Genomic DNA, 27,284 nt, shown 5'->3' with positions numbered 1-27,284 from the left:
AATGTTTTGACATGTGAAGTGGAGCAGGGCAGGATCCAGGTAGTTCAGGCAACAATCCAAGAAATACCCTTTGTGTTTATAAATGTGTATGCTTATAATACAGGCACTGATCGCTTGAGATTGTTTAGCAAACTGAGGGATAAACTCAAACAATTTAATGGTGGCTCAATCATAGTGGTGGGAGGAGACTGGAATTGCACTACACACCCTACAGTTGACAGAAACTCAGAAGAGCCCCATCCACCGTCAGTTTCTTTTCTGTCCACTGTGGTTGCAGAAAACGACCTTACGGATGTTTGGAGGACACTTAATCCAACAGTTAGGCAGTACACATGGGTAAAAGCTGCCTGCCGAGGGTAGTGTGAGGGCAGCCAGGTTGGACAGGATTTACCTCAATCAAACATACAACAACAGGTTGATTAAGTCCACGATATCACCTGTGGGATTTTCAGATCACCATTTAGTAGTGGCAGATTTTTCTTTACAAGTTCAATTTTGACACTGTTCCTACTGGCACTTCGATGTGCGGCTAACGCAGGATAAAGCCTTCTGTCAGTTCTTCTCTGACTTCTGGAGTCATTGGAGGCTGAGGAAGGAGGATTTTGAGAGCTTAGCTCGATGGTGGGAGGTAGGAAAAACACAAATTAGGATTTTCTGTCAGCAATACAAACAACACACTCTCGGTGTGGAGAAACTTTGTCTTGATGAATTAGAGAGAGAAATTAGGATATTAGAAGGCGAAGTAATTATTGGACATGATGGTGACAGCAGCACTTTGGAAAGTAGGAGGAAGGCTTTAGGTAGGTTCCTACATGAGAGAGCAAAGGGCGCTTTAATCAGGTCCCGACTTGCCACCATCAAAGAAATAGATGCTCAAAACTTCTTTTTTCTTTAAACTCGAGAGGAAAATTAGAAAGAACAATGTGATGATGCACCTCAAACTTCCCAGTGGGGCAATTACAACTGATCCATCAGAGATGAGGAAGTTGGCCATAGACTTCTACAGCAGCCTGTTCAGTGCGGAGACCTGTGACTCTGGCTGTGTGGGGGAGATACTGGAGGGACTGCCTCAGCTGGGTGAAACACAGGTGACTTCGCTGGAGTCCCCCGTCTCCTTTGATGAGATGTCTGCGGCGGTTCAGCAGCTCAGCTGTGGCAAAGCCTCTGGAGTTGATGGACTTCCTTCAGAGTTCTACAAGACGTTTTGGACTCAAATTGGACGAGACTTACACGATGTTTTTAAAGAATGTTTGAACTCTGGAACTCTACCTTTGAGTTGTAGATGGGCTGTCTTGACACTGCTACCAAAGAAGGGAGATCTTGCCCTACTGAAAAACTGGAGGCCAGTTTCATTGTTGTGTACTGACTATAAGATCATTGCAAAATGCTTTTCAAATAGACTCAAACAGTGTATGGAAACAGTTGTACATTACAGCCAGACGTACTGTGTTCCTGACCGTACAATTAAGGATGATCTTTTTTTGATACGTGACATTATTGCCATATCTAAGCTCCAGGAGCTGGATGTTGGCCTACTTTCCTTAGATCAAGAGAAGGCTTTTGACAGGATAGATCATTGCTATCTGTTCAAAACACTTAAAGGTTTTGGTTTTGGTGATAAATTTGTTAACTGGATCAAGTTGTTGTATTCCGGAGCCAGTGTTCTGTTGAAGGTAGGAGGTGGCCTCAGCCGACCTGTCTCTGTTAGGAGAGGTATGAGACAGGGTTGTCCCTTATCTGGGATGCTGTACTCCCTGGCCATTGAACCACTTTTATTTCAGCTCAGACAGGGGCTCCCAGGGCTAACCTTTTCAGGGAAGATCACCACTGCAGTTAGCTTATCAGCATACGCTGATGATGTCATGGTTTTCATAACAACCCAAAACGATGTACAATTTCTCAAACAGAAATTGGCCTTATACAAACAAGCTTCCTCTGCAAAGGTTAATTGGTCAAAATCCGAGGGCCTCTTGCTGGGGGAGTGGAACAATAGATAAAAGCCGACATTACCAGCGGGGCTGCAGTGGAATACAGACGGGATAAAATGCCTAGGTGTCTTTCTAGGCAGTGACCGCTTCCTGAGCAAAAACTGGGAGGGTTTAGCCGAGAAGGTCAGTGCCCGATTGTCTAGGTGGACTTGGATCCAGCCTCAGTTGTCCTATAGGGGGAGAGTCTTGATTGTTAACAACTTGATTGCCTCGATGTTCTGGCACCGGTTTACAGTTTTAGAACCTTCAGACACGCTCATACGGGAAGTACAGAAGACGCTAGTGGACTTCTTCTGGGGAGGCTTTCACTGGACCAAGTCTGCTGTACTGTTCCTACCAGTGCTGAAAGGAGGCCAGGGCCTGATTGACCTCCGCAGTCGCATCACGGCCTCTCGCCTTCAAACTGTGCAGCGCCTTTTATACCATGACCAGCGACTTTGGAGTGAAACGGCGTCTGTGTTGCTTCGGAGGGTCATGAACCTGAACTATGACAAACACCTGTTCTTTCTGGACCTGGCTGGCATGGATTTCATGACAACACCCTTCTATCAATCTGTTCTCCGCGCTTGGAGAACGGTCTTGCGCACCAACAGGGACTACTCCCAGCTCTATGGCAGTGTCGGGGAGGAACCACTGTTCCATAACCCACTGATACACTGCAGGATGCTCAGCTCCGCAAGTGTACAGAGATCCCTCATAAGAGCTGGACTTACGAAATTAGCGTGTCTCAGATCAGGAGGACAGTGGAAGACGGCGGGCATTTTGAGCCAAGAGACTGGCTTTAAATCTCTTCGTTTGATGGAGAGATTGTTGGGAGAAGTGATCAGTGCACTTCCTGGCTTCTTCAGGGAGGTACTAGGAGTGGAGTGTGGAGAAGATCAGCCAGCTATGCTGCCTGTCTTTCCATCTTTGTCAGTCCGTGCGGCAGTGGAGGAGCAGGAAGAAGTGAAGGGGGCCATTCTGTCCTTGTAAACGCCGGAACTACATGACCTCTCAAGCACGTCACAGAAGGCCTTGTACGCAGTCACTGTAAAGATTCTCAACAGAACATCACTAGCCGGCGTGCAGGAGTCGAGATGGTTGAGTTTGTTGGCACCAGGCTCATCCCCCAGGGGCAGCTGGAGGTCCCTGTACAAACCCCCCATTGAGAAACGCACTGCGGACTACAGTGGAGGGTGGTACACGGGGCTGTGGCTACGAACAGACATGTGGCACACTTTGATCCTAGGGTAGGGAGTCAATGCTCTTTCTGCAATGATGAGGAAACCCTACAGCACTTATGGCTTAGATGTCCCAGGTTGGGCCCTCTTTTCTCTGTACTGCAGCGGTGGCTCAGAGGTTTAGGAGAGGTTCTTGCGGACAGCCTGTTTGTCTTTGGTCCGAGGTACATGGCAGCACAGTGCAGACGTATCACCTTGGTTAATGTTTTGATAGGACAGGCGAAAATGAGCATTTGGCTTAGCAGAAGGAACAAGATGAAAGGCACAGGGTCCACAGACGCCATGCTCATGTTCAGGGGTCTAGTGGCTGCTCGGCTGAAAATAGAGTTCATGTTCTTCAACCTTAGTTCAAACCTAGAAGGATTTATTTCTATGTGGGGACATGGGGATGTGCTGTGCACAGTGGAAGACCAAGTGCTTATTCTTAATCTTTGAAAAAAGGGGAAATAGGGGGAAGGTGTATCCTTTGTTTTTACTGTGTATGGCGATTGTTGTGTTTTTCCACTATGTATATGAGTTTTTGTGTTGATGTTATGTTGATGTGACTGAAGAATTGGAACATTAAAGGCTTGGTTAAAGGTCAAGGTCTCTCTCTGTCTCTCTGTCTCCGTCTCTCTCGCTCCTGAGTGTTCATTGCTCTCTTTCTGTCTGTCTGTCTGTCTGTCTGTCTCTGCAGAGTTTTCGTTGCTGTCTCTGCTGGAGGCGTTGACCAGGTCAGATGTCAGTCCAATGCAGCACCTGGAGCAGCAGCAGGCTCTCGCCCGTCAGTTCGCTCAGATTCTCCACTTCACGCTGCGCTTCGACGAGCTCAAAGTAACTTGCCTTCTCTTCTAACTCCGCCCACTCCTCCTCTAACTCCCTCATTCCTCATCTTACCCCACCCACTCCCACTATAACTCCGCCCACTCCATTGTACTCCATGTGGTAACATTTATTTAAACCTTTATTTGGGAAGGGACGATGTACATTAATCACCATGTAACAAGTGTAAATGTACCTAGCTGAGAGGCTAGCTTCCGTTGGCCGGCCCTTTGCCTGATGTTGTTATGCATCCTAGGATGATAAAATAGTACAACGAATACATGTGCAGTAAGTAGAGAGCATACTACAGTGTGATTTATAAAAACAAAAAAATAAACATACAACATAGTTAGCATACAACACAAGAAAAACGAGCAAACAAACAAGAAATTATATACAGAATATACAAATAATGTAGAAAAAGATAATACGGAAAATATAGAAAATAACATATATATAAAAAGCAGACATACAACACAGCTAATGTACGACACAGTTAAACAACATGTTAAAGGTGTGTGTGAATAGTATCAGTGTTGACATTGTTGGTTATTAATAAGTCATTTCTTGACATGACACATAAATGAATGATAGGATGGGGACTCTAACTGACTGTGGTACTGAATTCCATTGATGTGATGCTCTAAAGGAGAAGATGGCCTGTCTACATGCATTTCTGCTGAGTGGGATCACGCAGTCCCCTCTAGCTGCACCTCTAGTAGCTCTGTTTGTGGTAGATTTGAAGTTGATGAGGCTGCACAGAGGAAGAAGAGGAGCTAAACCATGCAGGATCTTATAAACTAGGCACACATTTTTGTATTTGATGAGGTTTTCCCAACTAAGTAGATTATACTTTTATAGAATATGGCAGTGATGAAAACTGAATGACTTCTTGTCTAAGGTTTTGAGTGGGTTTTTTTTTGTATAACGATTCTAGTGGTTTTAATGTTGTAGAGTGTGTGTTAGACCAGCTTATCAGACAATAGGTGATTTAGGAAATAACCATTGAGTCGAAGTATACTAGCTTTGTTGCCTCAGTTGATAGGAAGTCTCTGGAAAACCTGAAATTTACCAAACTGAACTTTACTTTACTGCAGACCCTTTTTATGTGGGTTTTGAAGCCAAGGTTTGAATCTTTGTGTACTCCTAAATATTTTTATTCTGACACAACTTGTAGTTTCTCTCCCTGGATGAGAATATCTTGCTCTACATTTATGCTGTTGCCTTTTGGGGAAAATATATAAACTGTTTTCAACACATTCAACTGCAGACAACATTGGTTAAGCCAGGATGTGACCTTCAACATAACATCTATTAACTTGATTGCTACCTCTTCTGTAGTTTTAAAATGAGGAAAAAATAACTGTATCATCAGCATACATTAAGATGTCACATTTTCCACACACAGAAGGTAGATCATTAATGTACATGCTGAATAGTATTGAACCGAGTATAGAGCCCTGTGGGACACCAGTTGATAGATCGAGAGAATTAGTAGATATATAATTATTGATTTTGACAAGCTGGGAGCAAGATGAGAGGTAGGATCTGAGGTTGGCAAATTCTATGGAAAGATTGAAATTAAGTAGTTTATGCGGTAGGATGTAATGATTAGCGGTATCCAATGCTTTCTGTAGATCAAGGAACACAGCCCCTACAGCCTCACTTTTGTCCATTGATGCCTTAACTTTTTCTATGAAATAGCATGCAGCCATTTCTGTTGAGTGATCAGCCCTGAATCCAAATTGCATTGGGTGCAGTGGGAAGGAGCTATTGTTGAGATGGTCAATGATTTGTTTGACAACTAGTCTTTTGAATACCTTTGATTCTATGGGTGAAATACTGATGGGCCTGTAGTTACTGGTCAGACAAGGGTCACCACCCTTGAGTATAAGGGTTACAACCACAGACTTCCATGAGTTGGGAAATCTCATTTGACCCAATGAGATATTAATGATATGCGTTAGTGGATTAGCTATTGAGGAATTGATCTCTTTCGGCATGAGTGTGTCCATACCATAGATGTCCTTAGCCCTTGAAGACTTGAGAGATGCGATTACTTTTGCAACCTCCATCTCAGACACTGGTCTTAATTCTAGTGCTGGCTCACTAGTACCGATAGTCCATGCATTGCTTTGTTGAACTGTGAAACTTTGGGCTATGGTAGTCGCTGACTCAACAAAGTATTGGTTGAGGGGCTGTGCTACATTAACTGGGCTCTGTAGGATTGTTATCCAAAGGAGTTGAATCAAGTGCAACTGGACTTGGTATATATCCGTGAAGACGTTTCGCCTCTCATCCAAGAGGCTTGATCAGTTCGTGCCTTTCTGACTAGACCAAGCTAGTCTGACTGGCTGGTGACGAGACTCAGAATTTATCCTCTTTGGAGTCGTTGTCAGAGCTATAGATGTCCATGGCTCTTTGTGATCCGATGTTTAGCAACGCCCGTCGTCAATAGCTCTGATAACGACGGGCGTTGCTAAACATCGGATCACAAAGAGCCATGGACATCTATAGCTCTGATAACGACTCCTAGAGGATAAATATCTGAGTCTCGTCAGCAGCCAGTCAGACTAGCTTGGTCTAGTCAGAAAAGCACGAACTGAGGAAGCCTCTTGGATGAGAGGCGAAAGGTCTTCACGGATATATACCAAGTCCAGTTGCACTTGATTCAACTTCTTTGGATAACCATGACCTGGATGAATGAGAACATTCACAGACCTGTAGCATTGTGTCATCGACCTTCAATTCAGTTGGCTTTGTTATGATGTTGTTTTGACCAGTTAATTTTTTAATCTGGCTCCATTTAGCTTTTGAGTCGCTGTGAGAGTTTTCAATGATAGTGGTGAAGATGTCCACCTTTGCTTTTCTCAATTCTCTTGTTACCTTGTTTCTTAGCATTGCGAATGTGTGTCTATCATGGGACATCTTTGATTTTGTGGCTATTTGTCTCACACCTTCATTAATTTTTGGACATTATTGGTCACCCAGGGGAGCGTCTGTTTCTTATTTTTGCGTTTCCTCTTAATCAAAATTTCATTGATTATAGATTGTAATGTTTCTGTAAGGTTTTGGCTAGTTACTTCTGAATCATTTTCAAGTAAATCATCCCAGTTTATGTTTTTTATGGTTGTTTTGAAGTCCTCTTGCTTGTTCATTGCAATGCAAAATAATTCCTTATCGCCATGAGTAGTACGAGTAGTAAACCTCCTACATGTTAATTTTCTTATTATGGTCTGACGGCCCAGTTATCATGTTGTGTGATTGTGTGATCCTTTTGGGTCTATTGCTAAATATTAGGTCAGTCTGGGTACTGGTGCTGTTTGCTATTCTTGTTGGACCTTTAACCATTAAAATTAAAACTATCAGTAGTTTGCTTGAGCTTTTTCCTTAAGGACTTAAGGTCGTCCCAATCGAAGTTGAAGTCACCCATTACAATGACCTCTTTCTTGAACTCACGCTAAGTTAAGTAATTGGCCAAGTACAATTGGGAGAAAAGGGGGGGGTCTTTAAAAAATAAATTACTATATTGACTCCTTCACATTACTGAATACATTACAACATGCATTAAACACACATTTAAACACACATTTAAACACAAATTTAGCTGCCCTCAGAAACAAACTGAGAAAGCGGTAAAATGGGACAAAATGGGTAAGAATAGGACAATCCATAATCCAAGGTCAGCAGATGGCAAGGGCAGATACTGGGACGGATACTGGGATGCATACTGGGACGGATACTGGGATGGATACTAGGACGGATACTGGGACGAATACTGGGACGGATATTAGGACGGATACTGAGACGGATACTGGGATGGAGTCTGTTAAAAATAGTTACTATTACTAAACATTATTTCATCTTTAAGTATTACTGAGTAGTTACTATTACTAAACATTATTTCATCTTGAAGTATTACTGAGTAGTTACTTTTACTAAACATTATTTCCTCTTGAAGTATTACTGAGAAGTTACTTTTACTAAACATTATTTCATCATGAAGTATTACTGGGTAGTTACTATTACTAAACATTATTTCATCTTGAAGTATTACTGAGTAGTTACTTTTACTAAACATTATTTCATCTTGAAGTATTACTGAGAAGTTACATTTACTAAACATTATTTCATCTTGACGTATTACTGGGTAGTTACTATTGCTAAACATTATTTCATCTTGAAGTATTACTGAGTAGTTACTATTGCTAAACATTATTTCATCTTGAAGTATTACTGAGTAGTTACTATTGCTAAACATTATTTCATCTTGACGTATTACTGGGTAGTTAGTATTACTAAACATTATTTCATCTTGAAGTATTACTGGGTAGTTAGTATTACTAAACATTATTTCATCTTGAAGTATTACTGAGTAGTTACTATTACTAAACATTATTTCCTCTTGAAGTATTACTGGGTAGTTACTATTACTAAACATTATTTCATCTTGAAGTATTACTGAGTAGTTACTATTACTAAACATTATTTCATCTTGAAGTATTACTGAGTAGTTACTATTACTAAACATTATTTCATCTTGAAGTATTACTGGGTAGTTACTTTTACTAAACATTATTTCATCTTGACGTATTACTGAGTAGTTACTATTACTAAACAGTATTTCATCTTGAAGTATTACTGAGTAGTTACTATTACTAAACATTATTTCATCTTGAAGTATTACTGGGTAGTTACTTTTACTAAACATTATTTCATCTTGACGTATTACTGAGTAGTTACTATTACTAAACATTATTTCATCTTGAAGTATTACTGAGTAGTTACTATTACTAAACATTATTTCATCTTGAAGTATTACTGGGTAGTTACTTTTACTAAACATTATTTCATCTTGACGTATTACTGAGTAGTTACTATTACTAAACAGTATTTCATCTTGAAGTATTACTGAGTAGTTACTATTACTAAACAGTATTTCATCTTGAAGTATTACTGGGTCGTTGATATTTGTGTGCAGTAAGTAGTTTTGGTGTTTAAGGATAATTGGTTACTTTGTATTTGTGTCCAGATGACGAACCCTGCCATCCAGAATGATTTCAGCTACTACCGCAGAACCATCAGCCGCATGCGGATCAACAACCAGTGTGTATGTGAAGCCAAACAGCTCCTGTCCTCCTCCAGTCCTCTGGATGCGTTCACAGTACAGAAAGACGAGTCATGGGAGCTGCTGGTCCTGGTTTCCTTATTGCTGCTCATGTTCCTGACTTTGTGAAACAGACTTTCTCCCTCTCTGTGTGTTCTTCTGCTCTGTGACGCCACTGACTGTAGAAATGTACTGAACAGTCGGGCCCCTGTCCCCGTGGGCCCTGCATATCTGACAGAGTAAATGTCCCTCGGTGAGGACATCACACCTCACCTTTGTGTTCTAGTCGACATCCGAGTCCATCCTGATCTTTGCAAAAATATCAGAAACGGTTTTCTTTTTCAGAATCGGAAATTCTTTCATTGCCATGTGCAGTATATGTGCAGTACACGTGCAGTACACGTGCAGGACACGCGCAGTACATGTACAGTACACGTGCAGTACATGTGCAGTACATGTGCAGTACATGTGCAGTACACGTGCAGGACACGCGCAGTACATGTACAGTACACGTGCAGTACATGCAAAAGAAGTTTAGCTTGGTGTTGTTGGAACAATTGCATGAAAAAAATCCTGTCTTAAGTCAAATGAAAATAAGTACATGAAATATACATATATATATATATATATGTGTGTGTGTGTGTGTGTGTGTGTGTGTGTGTGTGTGTATCTATATATCTATATATGTGTGTGTGTGTATCTATATATCTATATGTGTGTGTGTGTGTATCTATCTATATATATATATATATATATATATATGTGTGTGTGTGTGTATCTATATATCTATATATATATATGTGTGTGTATCTATATATATATATGTGTGTGTGTGTATCTATATATCTATATGTGTGTGTGTGTGTATCTATATATCTATATGTGTGTGTGTGTGTATCTATCTATCTATATATATATATATATATATATATGTGTGTGTGTGTGTGTATCTATATATCTATATATATATGTGTGTGTGTGTGTGTGCGTGTGTGTGTATATATATATACATATATATATATATGTGTGTGTGTGTGCGTGTGTATCTATATATCTATATATATATGTGTGTGTGTGTGTGTGAAAACAATATGAAGAACCTGTTCTGGTTGCCAGTCCTGAAAACAGGAAGCAGAAGCTGTTTCACCATCAGGGTCATTTGCTAGCAGACAGACTGCCATCCTCTGGGTCACATGACTCTGGTTTCCTGCTTGAGGTTTGAATTTAATGAGAGTCTTTTGCTTTTAAAGGCCAGTGAAGAGAATGAAGTCACCAATGAGCTGGCTAACCGGATGTCTCTGTTCTACGCCAACGCCACGCCCATGCTGAAAACGCTAAGCGACGCCACAACAAAGTTTGTATCAGATGTAAGTTAAATGTTGTTCTGTTTTTACTTCATTATCTTCACAGAAGCTTGACCGAACACAGACTCTCTTCACTACCACCCTGCCCCATATTTACATAGCCTCGCCTCCCCATGACAACCAGTCTAATAACTTCAACCACTTGCAGCTGACCAGTGCAACCAGTCTACTACTGTGGGTTACTGGTCAGCCAGACTGGAGCAGCTGGAGACTGAAGCTATGTTCTGACTGGCAGTTCAAATCCCGTTTTTCATACTAACATGAGTGTTATTTATGTCTGTGTTCTGTTCGTCTAAAAGCCAGAGGGATTCAGGTTTCTTAACGTGACTCACATTTGAATGTGTTTTGCTCTGTGATTCCAACTGGTTCTGCAGTTGCGTCTAAGTTGGACCGTTCAGATCAGATCTTGTGTCGCAGCGTCACCAGGAAGGAACGGGACCGTCCGTCACAACCAAACCAGCAACAAAACCAGACAGGAGATCCTGCACGGCAGCTTGTCATGGTTAAATACAGAGACAAGATGCCAGGATCCTGTTTGTGGACTTCAGCTCCACATTCAGTACCATCAGACCTGTCCTCCTCCAGGACAAACTCTCCTAACTGCACGTTCCCCACTCCCCCTGCAGGTGGCTCACTGACTTCCTGACCAACAGGAGTCAGCATGTGAAAATGTGGAAGCATGTCTCGGAACCTCGGATCATCAGCACTGGTGTCCCCCAGGGCTGTGTCCTGTCCCCACTGCTCTTCTGGCTTTATACCGATCATCAATTTGTCAAGCTCCTAAGTTTGCAGATGACACGCCCATCATCAGACTCATCTCTGAGGGTGAGGGGTCTGCTTACAGATGGGAAGTTGACCACCTGGTTTCCTGGTGCAGCCATAACAACCTGGATCTAAACCCCCTGAAGACAGTGGAGATGGTGGTGGACTTCAGGGGAAGCCCACCCCAGTTACCACTGTGGAGTCATTCCATTTCCTGGGCCACACCACCACTCAGGACCTCAAGTGGGAGCGAAACATCAGCTCACGCATCCGTAAAGCACAGCAGAACATGTACTTCCTGTGGCAGCTGAAGAAATGAAATCTGCCACAGACAATGACAATGGCTCTTTTCACCTGACAGTGAGGCGTTTCGCCAGGGGGACGTAGCGCGTGGAAGGGTCACACTATTCCCCCCAGTTCCCCCTCCCCCCAAAACATGCGCCCCGACTGACCAGAGGAGGCGCTAGTGCAGTGACCAGGACACATACCCACATCCGGCTTCCCACCCACAGACACGGCCAATTGTGTCTGTAGGGACGCCCGACCAAGCCGGAGGTAACACGGGGATTCGAACCGGCGACCCCCATGTTGGTAGGCAACAGAATAGACCGCCACGCCACCCGAACGCCCCCCAACAGAGACGTTTCTAAATATTTCCCCCCATCGAATATAAAGCAACATGTTTGTCTTGTCGTTGCTCCAAAACCCTGCAGCCAAACCCGCCGTGTCTTGTTTATCGCCAGCCGCCCATCTAAAGAGCTGTTTTAATCTCTTTATTGTTGTGAAGGAGCGGAGGACAGGAGGCGGAGCTGGAGGTGGCGGAGCTGGAGATGATAAGATTTCCACTGAAATCAGAATCAGAAACACTTTATGTGTCGTTTCATTTCATGCACTTGTGCACATGAAATGAAACGACACATGGTTTCCCCCAGCGCACAGCAGTGAAACACAAAGGCAGAAACACGTCCCAAAACTACAAGAACCAGAAGAACACATATCTCCAAACTAACACATATATCTAAACTAAAAACAAGAAGAAGAAACAAATCCACTGTACAGGAGAGCGGACGCCAGCCAGGATGCCTGTGGGAACGGCCGGTCTGCAGGCTAGCAGCTAGCTTAGCCTGCCCCGCTTCCGCGTCCTGTCAGAACGCCCTCGGTGCTTCCTCTTGGGGCACAGCTCCAGGCAGGGCAGTGGTCCCATGGCCCACAGGGGCCCACAGGGGCCCACAGGACACAGCAGACCAAGCTCTCCCAGCCATCAGACGAAGACAAACGTAGACGCAGACGAGGACAAAGACACTGCATGGACGGTTCTGGGCGAGGCTGCTGCAAACGTGGATTTGCGCCGCCATCTTCCATCATCATCTTTGGGAGTGACGAAGAAGGACAGGATTAGGAAAAAGCGTATTAGAGGAATCAATCAATCAATCAATCAATCAATCAATCAACCAATCGACCACCTTCAACTTACCTGTCTAAGAACGAGCTCCTTGTCATCCCAGCAAGTATGTCGTTACAAGAAGAACGAGATCAGAAGGCAGCTCGAATCAACCCAGCTCATGACCACAATGTCTGCCCGAGATTCAGGTCAATTCAGGTCAATTCAACTCAATTTACTGTCATTAACAACAATGTGCAGCAGGCACATGTTAAACATGAAACGAGGGCTGTGGCTTCAGCAAACGGTGCAAGACAGACACACACAAACACAGCAAACACAGTATAAGATATACTACACACATGAAGACCACACACAGTATAAGATACACACACATGAAGACCAAACACAGTATAAGATACACACACATGAAGACCACACACAGTATAAGATATACACACATGAAGACCAAACACAGTATAAGATATACACACATGAAGACCACACACAGTATAAGATATACTACACACATGAAGACCACACACGGTATAAGATATACTACACACATGAAGACCACACACAGTATAAGATATACACACATGAAGACCACACACAGTATAAGATACACACACATGAAGACCACACACAGTATAAGATATACACACATGAAGACCAAACACAGTATAAGATATACACACATGAAGACCAAACACAGTATAAGATATACACACATGAAGACCAAACACAGTATAAGATACACACACATGAAGACCACACACAGTATAAGATATACACACATGAAGACCACACACAGTATAAGATATACACACATGAAGACCACACACAGTATAAGATACACACACATGAAGACCACACACAGTATAAGATATACACACATGAAGACCAAACACAGTATAAGATAAGATACACACATGAAGACCACACACAGTATAAGATAAGATACACACATGAAGACCAAACACAGTATAAGATAAGATACACACATGAAGACCAAACACAGTATAAGATATACACACATGAAGACCACACACAGTATAAGATACACACATGAAGACCACACACAGTATAAGATATACACACATGAAGACCACACACAGTATAAGATATACACACATGAAGACCAAACACAGTATAAGATACACACACATGAAGACCAAACACAATATAAGATAAGATACACACATGAAGACCACACACAGTATAAGATATACACACATGAAGACCAAACACAGTATAAGATATACACACATGAAGACCACACACAGTATAAGATATACACACATGAAGACCAAACACAGTATAAGATATACACACATGAAGACCACACACAGTATAAGATACACACACATGAAGACCACACACAGTATAAGATATACACACATGAAGACCACACACAGTATAAGATACACACATGAAGACCAAACACAGTATAAGATATACACACATGAAGACCACACACAGTATAAGATATACACACACATGAAGACCAAACACAGTATAAGATACACACACATGAAGACCAAACACAGTATAAGATATACACACATGAAGACCACACACAATATAAGATAAGATACACACATGAAGACCAAAAGCTAGAAATAAGTTAAAAGAGAGCTGGAGTATAAAATATTTAAAATATCTACAGACATTCAGTGGGTAGCCAGGTTCAGGTGGGCAACAGCTTGGGGAAAGAAGCTGTTTCTGAGCCTGGTAGTGGGGGCTCTGAGGCTCCTGTAGCGCCTCCCAGAGCACGGCAGGGGGGAGAACAGTCCATGGTTGGGGTGGGTGGGATCTCTGCTGATGCTCAGACCCCTTCAAAACCTGGGTGTCATGATTTATGACCATCTACCCTTTAAAGTTCACATGGCCTCAATTGCTCAGTGGTGTCAATTTACCCTGTACAGCATCAGGAAGCTCAGACCCCAGCTGTCTGGGCATGCAGCACCACTCCTGGTACAGGCTCTCGTATTGTCACACATTGGACTACTGCAACTCCTTACTGGCAGACCTACCCACATGTATGTTCAAACCTCTGCAGGTTATCCAGAACGCAGCGGCGTGACTGGTCTTCAACCAGCTGAAAAGAGCACATGTCACCCATCTGTACACATCCTTCCACTGGCTCCCAGTCGCTGCCTGCATCAAATACAAAACCCTGACACTTGCTTACAAAACAGCAACTAAAACAGCTCCCACATACCTGAACACCCTCATTCAGGTGTACACTCCGTCCTGTTCACTACACTCTGCCAATGAAAGGCACCTGGTACTACCACCACCACAGGGCCCTAACTCACGAGGTAGACTCTTCTGTTCTGTAGTTCCACGGTGGTGGAACGAGTTACCAAACTCTGTTCGATCGGCAGAATCCATCTTAACGTCTTATGGCCTGCGAAAAGCTGTTCCTCAGTGTTCAGTGCGTGTTTTGAGAGTTCTTGTCTCCTACTTGAGGGCAGCAGGGAGAACAGCCTGTTGTGTGGGTGTGCTGGGTTCTTAATGACCCTCAAGGACTTCCTGAGGCACCACTGGGTGTGCAGCTCCCACAGACTGGGCAGCTCAAATCCATCGATGTGCTGGGCTATGCACACCACCCTCCCCAGCGCCTTGCAGTCCTTGCTGGTAAGCTGCCATACCAGGTGGTGAAAAAGCCTGTCAGCAGGCTCTCTATGGTGCCCTGGTAGAAGTCCCCAAGGATGTGGAGCCTCAAGCGTAATTTCTTTAGGCTTCTGAGGCCGTACAGATGCTGTTTGGCTTTTTTAACGACAGTGGAGGTGTAGTTAGCTCATGTCAGGTCTTTGTGGATGTTAACTCCCTGATATTTGAAGTTGTCCACCCTCTCCACCACTTTGCTGTTGATGGTGACTGGGGGGTGAATGCCCCCCCTCCCGTAACCCACAATGACCTCTTCGGTCTTGGAGATGTTCAGTGAAAGGTTCGTTGGCACCACTATTCCAGGACAGTCACTTCCACCCTGTAGACCGTCTTGTTGCTGCAGGAGGTCAACCCCACAACTGTTGTGTTGTCTGCAAACTTCACAATGCTGTTTGAACCCTGTGTCACCGTGTAGTTGTGGGTGTAGAGGGAATACAGGAGTGAGCTGAGGACACAGCCCTATGGTGCTCCCGTGCTGAGAGTCAGCGGAGAAGAGGTGTGGTTGTCCATTCTCACCACCTGGAGGTGGCCCGTCAGAAAGTCCAGGATCCAGTCACGCCGTGCTGTTCAGGCCCAAATCCCCGAGTTTACTGATGAGCCTGGAGGGCAATATGGTGTTGAATACTGAGCTGTAGTCCACGAACAGCACCCTTGCATAGGTGTCCCTCCCTTCCAGGTGGGAGAGGGTGGTGTGTAGGATGTGGGCGATGGTATCCTCTGTTTCTCCAGTCTTAACATTCGGATGTTCTTAATTGGCCGGGATTCAACTCACAGTTTTCCAGTCACGGGGCTAGTGTCTCTTTGAAGGGCTCAGTGCCCAACATGAACTCATTACTAATGACACCTGTAATAACCCCTTTATTAACTTGCCATAGCCTGACTGACTCGGACCTTTCCAGCTGAGAAATGTCAATGTGGATGTGTTGCTTTGTGTAGAATCCAGATGTGCCGATTGAAAACACGACGGACTGTCTGAGTACGATGGCCAGTGTCTGTAAAGTCATGCTGGAAACGCCGTGAGTTAATAATCCACCAGACACCGCTTGCTTTATAAAGACATTCATGATACACCAAGACTAACTTTAGTCCTCACCCGAAAACATCTCATTCCAATTCCATGCTAGGTATCCAGGCTTTCATTTGATTTGATGCAATGGAGTGTGTGTGTGTGTGTGTGTGTGTGTGTGTGTGTGTGTGTAATAGGGAGTACCGCAGTCGTTTTACCAGTGAAGAGACTGTGTTGTTCTGCCTGCGTGTGATGGTCGGCATCATCATCCTGTACGACTATGTCCACCCAGCAGGCGCCTTTGTCAAGACCTCCAACATAGATGTAAGTTTCCACAGCAGGAAGTCAACTGACGGCAACTTCCTGCATCCAAGAAAGGAAGCCAAAAATGGCGTCCTATTGCATCACATAATTCAACTGCCACCAGCCTTAATTTGCCTCCTAGTAGATGTGTGGGACAGAACAGGATGTCCTGGTAGACTAGATAACCATCATGTCTTTATCTTCTGTTGTGGTAGACTAGATGACCATCATGTCTTCATCTTCTGTTGTGGTAGACTAGATGACCATCATGTCTTTATCTTCTGTTGTGGTAGACTAGATGACCATCATGTCTTTATCTTCTCTTGTGGTAGACTAGATGACCATCAGGTCTTCATCTTCTGTTGTGGTAGACTAGATGACCATCATGTCTTCATCTTCTGTTGTGGTAGACTAGATGACCATCATGTCTTTATCTTCTGTTGTGGTAGACTAGATGACCATCATGTCTTTATCTTCTGTTGTGGTAGACTAGATGACCATCATGTCTTCATCTTCTGTTGTGGTAGACTAGATGACCATCATGTCTTTATCTTCTGTTGTGGTAGACTAGATGACCATCATGTCTTCATCTTCTCTTGTGGTAGACTACATGACCATCATGTCTTCATCTTCTGTTGTGGTAGACTAGATGACCATCATGTCTTTATCTTCTGTTGTGGTAGACTAGATGACCATCATGTCTTTATCTTCTGTTGTGGTAGACTAGATGACCATCATGTCTTCATCTTCTGTTGTGGTAGACTAGATGACCATCATGTCTTTATCTTCTGTTGTGGTAGACTAGATGACCATCATGTCTTTATCTTCTGTTGTGGTAGACTAGATGACCATCATGTCTTCATCTTCTGTTGTGGTAGACTAGATGACCGTCATGTCTTCATCTTCTGTTGTGGTAGACTAGATGACCGTCATGTCTTCATCTTCTGTTGTGGTAGACTAGATGACCGTCATGTCTTTATCTTCTGTTGTGGTAGACTAGATGACCGTCATGTCTTTATCTTCTGTTGTGGTAGACTAGATGACCGTCATGTCTTCATCTTCTGTTGTGGTAGACTAGATGACCGTCATGTCTTCATCTTCTGTTGTGGTAGACTAGATGACCATCATGTCTTTATCTTCTGTTGTGGTAGACTAGATGACCGTCATGTCTTCATCTTCTGTTGTGGTAGACTAGTTGACCGTCATGTCTTCATCTTCTGTTGTGGTAGACTAGATGACCATCATGTCTTTATCTTCTGTTGTGGTAGACTAGATGACCATCATGTCTTTATCTTCTGTTGTGGTAGACTAGATGACCGTCATGTCTTCATCTTCTGTTGTGGTAGACTAGATGACCGTCATGTCTTCATCTTCTGTTGTGGTAGACTAGATGACCGTCATGTCTTCATCTTCTGTTGTGGTAGACTAGATGACCATCATGTCTTTATCTTCTGTTGTGGTAGACTAGATGACCGTCATGTCTTCATCTTCTGTTGTGGTAGACTAGTTGACCATCATGTCTTCATCTTCTGTTGTGGTAGACTAGATGACCATCATGTCTTTATCTTCTGTTGTGGTAGACTAGATGACCATCATGTCTTTATCTTCTGTTGAGGTAGACTAGATGACTATCACGTCTTCATCTTCTGTTGTGGTAGACTAGATGACCATCATGTCTTCATCTTCTGTTGTGGTAGACTAGATGACCATCATGTCTTTATCTTCTGTTGTGGTAGACTAGATGACCGTCATGTCTTCATCTTCTGTTGTGGTAGACTAGATGACCATCATGTCTTCATCTTCTGTTGTGGTAGACTAGATGACCATCATGTCTTCATCTTCTGTTGTGGTAGACTAGATGACCATCATGTCTTCATCTTCTGTTGTGGTAGACTAGATGACCATCATGTCTTTATCTTCTGTTGTGGTAGACTAGATGACCATCATGTCTTTATCTTCTGTTGTGGTAGACTAGATGACCATCATGTCTTTATCTTCTGTTGTGGTAGACTAGATGACCATCATGTCTTCATCTTCTGTTGTGGTAGACTAGATGACCATCATGTCTTTATCTTCTGTTGTGGTAGACTAGATGACCATCATGTCTTCATCTTCTGTTGTGGTAGACTAGATGACCGTCATGTATCAACATGTGGCGGATTAATGTGCTTTCACCTTTCGCTTCATGGAGGGTCCAACTGGAGGTGGAGGAGACAATAGAAAAGCTTTTAACATTCAGATAGAAGAGATTTTATCGGTTACACTTATGTTAACCAATCAATGGCAAATTATAAATTTAGACAAATTAATACTTTTTATCAAATTAAGAAAAAACGTTTTTCATATTTGTTATGCTGGAGAGTTCAGAATCTAAACCTTAAACAGTTAAGCTGGAATTCCTAACGCCAGCAGTAAAGCAGTAAAGGCTTCATGTCATGGGTCACCGTCAAGCTCAGCTGATCAGTCACCTTGTCGATGCATCAAGTCCTCCACGTGGGGACGGTTCCTGTCTGCTCTCTACTCTTCTGGGTGTCTTCTGACTTGGAGAAAAGCTTTTTGACAGACCCGGTCTGTTAAAACAGTCACGTCGTCCATGTGCTTCTGTACTGGGAATAATGGGAGAACTGGGATGGTAAATAACAAATAAATAACAAAATAGTAAATAATAACTTAATTAACATAAATTAATTCATTAATAATAAATAAACGAATGCTGCTTGTTGTGGGTGATCCATCATCATCTGTGTGTGTGTGTGTGTGTGTGTGTGTGTGTGTGTGTGTGTGTGTGTGTGTGTGTGTGTGTGTGTGTGTGTGTGTGTGCGCAGATGAAAGGCTGTATCAGACTGCTGAAGGACCAGCCGGCTATCAGTGTGGAGGGATTGCTCAACGCTCTGAGGTCAGCAGGTCCCGCGTCGTTCATCATTACATTGATTTACATTGGCTCCTCATGTCATTAGCTCTCATCTTCCGTCATCTGTTTGTGCACAACATTAATGATCATCAGCCGTTCGCCACATTTCTCCAAGTCACTTGCTCCACTTCCTGTTGCTCTGTCCCACAACCGTTCAAGAGGAGCTCAGACGTGGGTTTGGCTTTTGTGGGCTGGTGGTGAGAGAACAGAGCAGAAGATCACTTCCCACATCTGTTTCATGAGACAGCTGTGTAGGAGACCATGTGTGTAGACATGAGACAGGTGTGTAGACATGAGACAGGTGTGTAAGAGAACAGGTGTGTAGACATGAGACAGGTGTGTAGACATGAGACAGGTGTGTAAGAGAACATGTGTGTAGACATGAGACAGGTGTGTAGACATGAGACAGGTGTGTAAGAGAACAGGTGTGTAGACATGAGACAGGTGTGTAGACATGAGACAGCTGTGTAGGAGACCATGTGTGTAGACATGAGACAGGTGTGTAGACATGAGACAGGTGTGTAAGAGAACAGGTGTGTAGACATGAGACAGGTGTGTAGGAGAACAGGTGTGTAGACATGAGACAGGTGTGCAGACATGAGACAGGTGTGTAGGAGAACAGGTGTGTAGACATGAGACAGGTGTGTAGGAGAACAGGTGTGTAGACATGAGACAGGTGTGTAAGAGAACAGGTGTGTAGACATGAGACAGGTGTGTAGGAGAACAGGTGTAGACATGAGACAGGTGTGTAAGAGAACAGGTGTGTAGACATGAGACAGGTGTGTAGGAGAACAGGTGTGTAGACATGAGACAGGTGTGTAGGAGAACAGGTGTGTAGACATGAGACAGGTGTGTAAGAGAACAGGTGTGTAGACATGAGACAGGTGTGTAGACATGAGACAGGTGTGTAGACATGAGACAGGTGTGTAAGAGAACAGGTGTGTAGACATGAGACAGGTGTGTAGACATGAGACAAGTGTGTAGGAGAACATGTGTGTAGACATGAGACAGGTGTGTAGACATGAGACAGGTGTGTAAGAGAACAGGTGTGTAGACATGAGACAGGTGTGTAGGAGAACAGGTGTGTAGACATGAGACAGGTGTGTAAGAGAACAGGTGTGTAGACATGGGACAGGTGTGTAGGAGAACATGTGTGTAGACATGAGACAGGTGTGTAGACATGAGACAGGTGTGTAAGAGAACAGGTGTGTAGACATGAGACAGGTGTGTAGGAGAACAGGTGTGTAGACATGAGACAGGTGTGTAAGAGAACAGGTGTGTAGACATGAGACAGGTGTGTAGGAGAACATGTGTGTAGACATGAGACAGGTGTGTAGACATGAGACAGGTGTGTAAGAGAACAGGTGTGTAGGAGAACAGGTGTGTAGACATGAGACAGGTGTGTAAGAGAACAGGTGTGTAGACATGAGACAGGTGTGTAGGAGAACATGTGTGTAGACATGAGACAGGTGTGTAGACATGAGACAGGTGTGTAAGAGAACAGGTGTGTAGACATGAGACAGGTGTGTAGACATGAGACAGGTGTGTAGAAGGACAAGTGAATCAAAAGTTGCAAACAATCTCATGCACACTGTCAAACTTGCAGACCTTCATCAGCAGGCGGTTTGTGACGATGACAAGCCATCTTAAACAGGGAGTGGCTGCACACCTGCAACCAGTTATGTTCCCCACATGCAACAGGAAGGCATCAGTACCAAACATCGGTTAACTGTGGGGCAGTCGGTAGTAGGTACCTAGAAATACGTCCTACAGGCCGCACCAGATAATTGCAGTCAAAATAAACAACACAGCATAAAGAAAAAGTTAATAGTAGAATTACTTAGAACCCTCCCCAAACGAAATATATATATAGCTACCATATGTATCATATATACCATATATACTATATATACCATATGTACTATATATACCATATGTACCATATATACTGTATGTACCATATGTACCATATATACCGTATATACCATATGTACCATATATACTGTATGTACCATATGTACCATATATACCGTATATACCATATGCACCATATATACTATATATACCATATGTACTATATATACCATATGTACCCTATGTACCATATCTACCATATATACCGTATGTGCCATATGCACCATATATACCGTATATACCATATGTACCATATATACTGTATGTACCATATGTACCATATATACCGTATATACCATATGTACCATATATACTGTATGTACCATATGTACCATAGATACCGTATATACCATATGCACCATAGATACCGTATATACCATATGTACCATAGATACCCTATATACCATATGCACCGTATATACTGTATGTACCATATGTACCATAGATACCATATATACAATAGACATCAAGGCCTCAAAAAACATGTAGCATCCGTGCAGACATATTTACGCCTTCCTGTTGCATTTGGGGGACGTGATTGGTTGCAGGTGTGCAGCCACTCCCTGTTTAAGATGGCTTGTCATCGTCACAAACCGCCTGCTGATGAAGGTCTGCCACAGAAACGCTGCAAATGAAAGTGTAATCGCACGTTAGACAGTGTGCGTGAGATCGTTTGCAACTTCTGCCAAGAGAACCAAGCCGGTTCCCTCAAGAAGACATAGAACAGCAACCAGCATGCAAACCTAAAACAGAGCAGACACAGAGACCTGCAGAACACCGTGTATCTCTGAACAGCTCATATGCCCGCAACACTTTCCGTCTGAGTCCGCGGCCGGGTCATCCTGCGTCATCCTGCGTCATCCTGCGTCATCCTGCGTCATCCTGCGTCATCCTGCGCAGATATGGAGGCTGGTGTCTGTCAGCATCTCTGATGTGGCTGCTGTGCCACTGTGCAACATTCTTTTAAACTGTAAGTGAAGATGCGTCCAGGCAGCACAGTGCTCTATTCCGTGGCCTACCAACACCGACATCTGACCTGTCACGCTGACATCTGACCTGTCACACTGACACCTGACCTGTCACACTGACACCTGACCTGTCACACCGACATCTGACCTGTCACACTGACATCTGATCTGTCACGCTGACATCTGACCTGTCACACTGACATCTGACCTGTCACACTGACATCTGACCTGTCACGCTGACACCTGACCTGTCACGCTGACATCTGACCTGTCACACCGACACCTGACCTGTCACACTGACATCTGACCTGTCACGCTGACACCTGACCTGTCACACTGACATCTGACCTGTCACGCTGACACCTGACCTGTCACACTGACATCTGACCTGTCACACTGACATCTGACCTGTCACACCGACACCTGACCTGTCACACTGACACCTGACCTGTCACACTGACATCTGACCTGTCACGCTGACACCTGACCTGTCACACTGACATCTGACCTGTCACACTGACACCTGACCTGTCACGCTGACATCTGACCTGTCACACCGACACCTGACCTGTCACACTGACATCTGACCTGTCACGCTGACACCTGACCTGTCACACTGACACCTGACCTGTCACACTGACATCTGACCTGTCACACTGACATCTGACCTGTCACACTGACATCTGACCTGTCACACCGACACCTGACCTGTCACACTGACACCTGACCTGTCACACTGACATCTGACCTGTCACGCTGACACCTGACCTGTCACACTGACATCTGACCTGTCACACTGACACCTGACCTGTCACGCTGACATCTGACCTGTCACACCGACACCTGACCTGTCACACTGACATCTGACCTGTCACGCTGACACCTGACCTGTCACACTGACATCTGACCTGTCACGCTGACACCTGACCTGTCACACTGACATCTGACCTGTCACACTGACATCTGACCTGTCACACTGACATCTGACCTGTCACACCGACACCTGACCTGTCACACTGACACCTGACCTGTCACACTGACATCTGACCTGTCACGCTGACACCTGACCTGTCACACTGACATCTGACCTGTCACACTGACATCTGACCTGTCACACTGACATCTGACCTGTCACACCGACACCTGACCTGTCACACTGACACCTGACCTGTCACACTGACATCTGACCTGTCACGCTGACACCTGACCTGTCACACTGACATCTGACCTGTCACACTGACATCTGACCTGTCACACCGACACCTGACCTGTCACACTGACATCTGACCTGTCACACCGACACCTGACCTGTCACACTGACACCTGACCTGTCACACTGACACCTGACCTGTCACACTGACATCTGACCTGTCACGCTGACACCTGACCTGTCACACTGACATCTGACCTGTCACGCTGACACCTGACCTGTCACACTGACATCTGACCTGTCACACTGACATCTGACCTGTCACACTGACATCTGACCTGTCACCTGACCTGACACACTGACACCTGACCTGTCACACTGACACCTGACCTGTCACACTGACATCTGACCTGTCACACTGACACCTGACCTGTCACACTGACATCTGACCTGTCACACCGACACCTGACCTGTCACACTGACATCTGACCTGTCACACTGACATGTGACCTGTCACACTGACATCTGACCTGTCACACCGACACCTGACCTGACACACTGACATCTGACACCTGACCTGTCACACTGACACCTGACCTGACACACTGACACGTGACCTGTCACACTGACACCTGACCTGTCACACTGACATGTGACCTGTCACACTGACACCTGACCTGTCACACTGACACCTGACCTGACACACTGACACGTGACCTGTCACACTGACACCTGACCTGTCACACTGACATGTGACCTGTCACACTGACACCTGACCTGTCAACACTGACACCTGACCTGCTCTTAGCTGGTCTCAACGGGCCGTCAGATGGCGGAGGTGCTGATTGGTGGATGGATGGCTGTCAATCATTATTTCACAATCACTGTCAGTCACCCAGTCTCGAGCCTTTCCATCTGTTTTAAACCGAAGTGGGTTTGAATCCGATGCGCCTGAGTTCTCGTGCTCAGTCGTTTCCATGGAGACAGCGTCGTTCGTTCGGTGCAGCTCTGCTGCAGGGTGGTGGTGGTGGTGGTGGTGGTGCTGCTGCTGCTGTGAGTGAGTGTGTAGTTTTTGTGGGGTTTCTTCCCTGCAGTACACACTCGTGTACTTCTCTCCCTAGCCCGGCAGCGCTGTGGATATTGGCAGTCATAACTGGAAGTCATTTCTCTGCTAACACAACAGTTGTGGTTTGTGTCGTTCCTCCCAGATACACAACCAAACATCTGAACGATGAAACTACCTCCAAGCAGATCCGAAGCCTGCTGCAGCCCAACTAACCGGCTGCCGCTGCTGCTGCCGCTGCCGCTGCCGCTGCCGCCGCGACGCCACCCGGCTCGCCTCTCGCTCCACATTCCAACACATACTGAACAAATGTGTAGCTCATATTTGTAGCAGTTGTACCTGAATATTTTTATATGCTGTCAGAACAAAGTCATTTCACTGGATGAGTTTTGTAGTAAAAATAAAACGGAATAAAGAACGAGCTCGTTATGGGTTTGCTTTGTGGCACATTGTTTCATGCTCACACTTGTCAGATGAGGATTTTGGTGGATTTCCAGTTTGACCGTAGGTCTGGTCATCATGACGTGTACTCATGACCTCTATTACCATTCTGTCTGAACAGCCACACTCAGCTGTTGTTGCTCTGCTGTGGTCGAACTGGGACCAGTACACCAGTAAGACCAGTCCCATTACTGGTCTGCATGCAGATCATCTGCTGGCTCGTCACATGTTCATTAGAACCTCGTTGATTTGCTCCATCCCCTCAACACAACACACAGCACCCGGCTGGCTGGCTGGCTGACTGGCTGACTGGCTGGCAGGCTGACCGGCTGGCTGACTGGCTGACTGGCTGACAGGCTGGTTGGCAGGCTGGCTGGCTGGCTGGCTGACAGGCTGGTTGGCAGGCTGGCAAGCTGGCTGGCTGGTTGGCTGACAAGCTGGCTGGCAGACTGGCTGACAGGCTGGCTTCATCAGTGCCACTGTCTCCAAACCATATAACATAGCTGGTCTCACCACCATCTTGTAAACCTTCCCTTTAACTCTTGCTGGTACCCTTCTGTCACACATCACTCCTGACACTCTTCTCCACCCACTCCACCCTGCCTGCACCCTCTTCTTCACCTCTCTACTGCACTCCCCGTTACTTTTGACAGCTGACCCCAAGTATTTAAACTCATCCACCTGCGTCACCTCCCCGTCATCACCTCCGCATGACGTGGAGGTGATGACGGGGAGGTGACGGGGAGGTGGCACTGATGATGAGGATACTCCTGACGTGCTCCTGTCGACACTCCACGTGGTGTCCGGAGGAGCGGAGCCAGCCTTGTCTGGGCTCCACGTGGTGTCCGGAGGAGCGGAGCCAGCCTTGTCTGGGCTCCACGTGGTGTCCGGAGGAGCGGAGCCAGCCTTGTCTGGGCTCCTCTCCCGGCTGCGGAGCTGCGTATCAGGATCGACGTGTTGGAGCCGTAGAAAACAACACAGCCGTTTTACTTTACCAAGGAAGCGGCACATGTAGCAGCCGGTTGCAAACACATACATGACGTATGCTAATGTTCCCATCATCATAATAAATGATACCGACACACTAATGACACCTGACCTGCCACGAGCCCACCCGTATGACACGACACACTAATGTCCAGGTTTACACCTGGACATTAGTGTGTCGTGTCATACGGGTGGGCTCGTCCCGTATGACACGACAAACTAATGTCCACGAGCCCACCCGTGCACTCCGCTAACGCACGCACGCACGCACGCGGTGTCGTGTGCTGCTGGTAAACGGACGAGCGTTGGCTGCAGAGGGCAGCGTGTGGTGGGCGTGTCCTCTGACCCGTAAGATCTGCAGGGAGGACGTCCTGGTCTGAAGTCCGGGACCAGTCTTTGGTTTTCTCTGCATGCATCTGTAGACTAAACTGCTCCTGGACTTGGTGTTCTGCTGCAAGTTCGGGGCAGAGAGATACGCAGCCGGGTCAGAACAGATCGTTCTGCATGTGGTCCGAGTCTGACCGACCTCCCGCTCACCACTTACCCAGAAATAAAAGGTGGGTTTAAATAAATGCTCGAGTGGCGCCCCCTGCTGTCAGTAACGCTGCTCTGAAGACGTTCTCACACGTTTTCTGCTCCTTCACATCTTCTCTGGGATCCTCCCACTAGAGTCAGCGCTCTTCTGGCTTCTACTCAAGACCTCCCGCAGGAAACAGCCATGACCACCCCTTCTTCATCACTGATAACTCTATGATAACCCTCTTCTTCCTCACTGACAGCAGTATGATAACCCTCTTCTTCATCACTGATAACTCTATGATAACCCTCTTCTTCTTCACTGATAACAGCATGATAACCCTCTTCTTCTTCTTCACTGATAACAGTATGATAACCCTCTTCTTCTTCTTCACTGATAACCGTATGATAGCCCTCTTCTTCTTCACTGATAACAGTATGATAACCCTCTTCTTCTTCACTGATAACAGTATGATAACCCTCTTCTTCTTCTTCACTGATAACAGTATGATAACCCTCTTCTTCATCACTGATAACCGTATGATAGCCCTCTTCTTCTTCACTGACAGCAGTATGATCACCCCTTCTTCATCACTGATAACTCTATCGTAACCCTCTTCTTCCTCACTGACAGCAGTATGATAACCCTCTTCTTCATCACTGATAACCGTATGATAGCCCTCTTCTTCTTCACTGATAACAGTATGATAACCCTCTTCTTCTTCA

The 27,284-nt window shown here is 45.0% G+C and overlaps 1 protein-coding gene across 1 annotated transcript; it reads left to right on the top strand.

The window, feature by feature from the left end:
• Positions 1–3,888: 3,888 nt before the first annotated feature.
• On the top strand, positions 3,889–25,020 carry LOC130132859 (CYFIP-related Rac1 interactor B-like). Its single transcript, XM_056301879.1, has 7 exons — positions 3,889–4,021; positions 9,042–9,119; positions 10,367–10,483; positions 16,236–16,315; positions 16,503–16,629; positions 19,434–19,504; positions 24,760–25,020. The coding sequence occupies exons 1-7, from the start codon at positions 3,938–3,940 to the stop codon at positions 24,827–24,829; spliced, it is 627 nt and encodes a 208-aa protein (XP_056157854.1). The 5' UTR covers positions 3,889–3,937; the 3' UTR covers positions 24,830–25,020.
• Positions 25,021–27,284: the final 2,264 nt, after the last annotated feature.

The sequence above is a fragment of the Lampris incognitus genome, unplaced genomic scaffold, assembly GCF_029633865.1.
Source record: "Lampris incognitus isolate fLamInc1 unplaced genomic scaffold, fLamInc1.hap2 scaffold_195, whole genome shotgun sequence".
NCBI classification, from domain to species: domain Eukaryota; kingdom Metazoa; phylum Chordata; class Actinopteri; order Lampriformes; family Lampridae; genus Lampris; species Lampris incognitus.
The sequence above is the reverse complement of the archived record's forward strand: the minus strand, read 5'-3'. Positions and strand labels throughout refer to the sequence as shown.